Genomic DNA, 3,398 nt, shown 5'->3' with positions numbered 1-3,398 from the left:
TGACGTCTTTGTGCTCTGTGCAGCTGCCTCCTTGGGTTGATTATTTATTTAATATTAAAAAAATAAAGTTAATATTAAACTTCATATATTTAAACCATCAAATTAGCCGGTTTTGATATGTTAATGTGTGATAAGTGGTGGCGACGACTTCTTTTCTTTTATTAATTTATGATAATTGACGAATAAATTACATTATAAATGATAAAATAAGTACTCTCTTTTAACGAATCTTCTTTTCCGATTTAAGCAGTTCAATAATTTTTTAAGAAAAACGAAAACTAAAATTAGATTAAAGATGGTTTGAAATTTAACGTAACCAGGAGAAAATTTATATAATGACACGTGTATGTCATGTTAACGTATAAAGACTAATTTACTATTTTTTAAGTAAAAAACTAAAATATAGTCCGACTCTTAATGCAAGTTATGAAAATGCAAAACAGGAATTAAGGAGGCAGTTCAGGGTGGATCTATTAGCGGCTAAGGTGTCCATTTTTGATTAGCAAGTCGATTATAGAGAAATTTGACCAAGTATACATTAAACAACCATGCTCTCTTTAAACTCAGTTGGAATTTACCTATTAAATTCTCTAATTAAACCAACTTGATCTTCTTTATTAATCTTGATTCCTAGAATCCAGTTCAACGAGTTTTACGAAGCAAAATTTTAAATTATATATTTCTAATTATCTCACATTTATTGTAATTTGGGTTATAATAAATATTTATTATAAACCATCTGAGATGATAATGAAGTAGAGCAGGTAAATACGACCAAATTCATCACCGTTTCATAAACATTAGATACATCCATCATAATTCTGTCTCATCTCATCTCTCCTCACCCCATTTCATATTTATTAGTAATTTTAATATTTTTATTTGTACATTTGGCATGTAGACAAAATATATATATAATTTAAATATTTTAGAGTTTATTTTAGAGTTTTTAAAAATGTTGAACCCTTCATCCTAATTTGGTTTTTCACATTAATTTTCCAGACTTGTTTTGATAAAATGAGTTTTGTTTTATGGTTTTAAAATATCATTTGACAAAATTTCAAGGTCATTTTCATAAATATTTCTAAAAATAATAATTTTAAATTTTCATGAACTTTTAAATTATTTTCACTATTTTAAATATAATTTTTATATCATAAAAATTTAAATTAATTATATATTAAATAAAACAAAATTCAATTCAATTTCTAGTAATCGCAGTTTTGAACTTATATTCCATAAATCGTCTAAATACTTGATTTAGGTCGACTTTTTACTTAATCCTATTATTATATAGTATAATTTTTATATATTTATACTTCTAAAAGTTAAATTTATAATTCTTTTGTTTTGTGCTACTTCCTATTCAAGAAAAAGGAAAAAATATTCAAAACGAATGGATTCAAAATTGATTAAATGATTAAAGAATTGGTTTTTTTAACAATTTTATTATAGATTCTGATCATATCTGTTCTTTTTTTTTTACACAATGCTTAGAACTAGACATAGCCCCTCCACAACCCATAAATAGGAGCAAGGGCGAAGCTAGAAAATTTTTGTAGGGGGCCGAAATTAAATTGTAATTTTTAAAGGGTTAAATCAAAACTTTATCATTTTTAGGGTGATCAAAGTGTAATTTTACCTTTACTAATTTAAAATTTAAAAATGAAAAATTTTTCATTTTAGGAAAACTGGAGTCGCTGCCAGCCCCCCTAGATTTGCCCCTGAATAGGAGGATAATGTGTTTCTACACACTCGAATTTACATCATCCTATATTAATAACAATAATCATGTCAATCGAGTTAAGACTTAATCGCTTAAAAAATAATTTTTAAAATTAAAAAAAAAAACATAAGAGATAAAATATTAGGGCGAGGCAGGACACGTAAATATTAAAAATGCTCCATACATCTTGGCTAAATTATACATATTTGGGTGGCTTTGGCAGTTTAGGGTTAACGACTTAATTAATGTTTAATGGAATAATAATGTATTACTAAAATAGCATGCTCGCTGATTGCTTTGGCTGGAAGTATGGCTTCTAAAAATGAAAGTGTTTTTATTTCCCTCGATCCAAATAAAATAAAAAGGAACGACTCAGAGGATGTGGGGTCGGCGCCGGCCCTGCACACTCGCCGATTTCAGAGTTCGATAACCACCCAAAAAATAAAAAATAAAAACAGTACGACTTGAATATTATAATCAATTTTTTAATTTATATTTTCTTGGGTGGGGTCAATAAAAATAATTTCTTTCTTTAATAATCCTTAAACAATGATGAAATCCCCCAAAGGAAAAAGTCAAAATCTTTGCTCCAATTGGAGTATTTGGGGGAACAGTCGCATGTTATTTTCAAGTTACCCACTGTGCCTATATAAACATATGCTTGCTTTCATTTTCCATATCAAACTCCAAAGAAGAAAATGATTTCTTTAGTGTGTTCTAACTCGGGTTCATGCACGGCGGCCTTGATCTTCTACACTTGTGTATGGATCCCGTTTATTCAGTTCAAGATATTTGTTTTAAGCCTGCTTGGTTTTGTTTTCCCACGGAGCTGCGGGACGATCAATGTTTCTCTTCCGGTGGCGAGGTTTGAAGATTTGAAGTTTTCCGCCGGATGCTGCAACGCGGCGGAAGAGGAAGTGTGTTCCATATGCTTGGTGGAGTTCGATAACGACGATGCAGTGAGCCAAATCCAGAAATGCAAACATGTTTTTCATATGAATTGCATTGAGAAATGGATGGAACGCGGTCACTTCACTTGCCCACTTTGCAGATCTGTCTTGTTTAATAATGTAATTTCTGCTCATACAAAATGTGGAGACATTGCTTCATATACAGCCGCCGATTTGGTCTCTTCATGGCTTTCGTTTTGACTTTTTTTTTTTTCTAAATCGAAATTCAGAGTGGATATTTGTACATTTCAATAACAAATTCTTTCACGTCTAGAGAAAAAGACCAATTTTTTTCCATATATCAAAATAGTTGCAATTCTTTCTTTCTTTTTCTCTTCAATTTTTCGTTTTGATTGTTTAACTAAAAAAAGTTACAGTTTGGTCACTAAGTGGCTTTCTTTATTCGCACTGCAAGCACAAATTGAAAGCTCGTTTTTTTTTCTCTTCTATAATTCAGTTTTTTTTATGAAACAACTTTGGACATTACGAATTTGCGAATCAAAATTCAAACATTTTTTTCCCGAACTTTGACATTATCCGTCAGACCGGCTTAGATCTAAGGTATGTTCTTCTACTCGTTGATGGATACTGATTTATTATACCGATCGTCGAATTGTCGCTTAGAGTTCACTAGCAAAATTTTTAAAAAAATAACAGCCCAGTGACTTAAATAAAAACTTTTGAATAATTTAGTGACCAAACTGTAACTTTTTTTAGTTAAA

At 29.9% G+C, this 3,398-nt stretch overlaps 1 protein-coding gene across 1 annotated transcript; it reads left to right on the top strand.

The window, feature by feature from the left end:
• The first annotated feature begins 2,411 nt into the window (after positions 1–2,411).
• LOC105796220 (RING-H2 finger protein ATL18) lies at positions 2,412–2,918 on the top strand. Its single transcript, XM_012625795.2, has one exon. It carries the CDS (start codon positions 2,425–2,427, stop codon positions 2,875–2,877), a length of 453 nt encoding a protein of 150 aa, XP_012481249.1. The 5' UTR covers positions 2,412–2,424; the 3' UTR covers positions 2,878–2,918.
• The last annotated feature ends 480 nt before the right edge of the window (positions 2,919–3,398 follow it).

Source organism: Gossypium raimondii, chromosome 3, assembly GCF_025698545.1.
Source record: "Gossypium raimondii isolate GPD5lz chromosome 3, ASM2569854v1, whole genome shotgun sequence".
Taxonomy (NCBI): domain Eukaryota; kingdom Viridiplantae; phylum Streptophyta; class Magnoliopsida; order Malvales; family Malvaceae; genus Gossypium; species Gossypium raimondii.
This window is presented reverse-complemented; position numbering and strand designations above follow the sequence as displayed.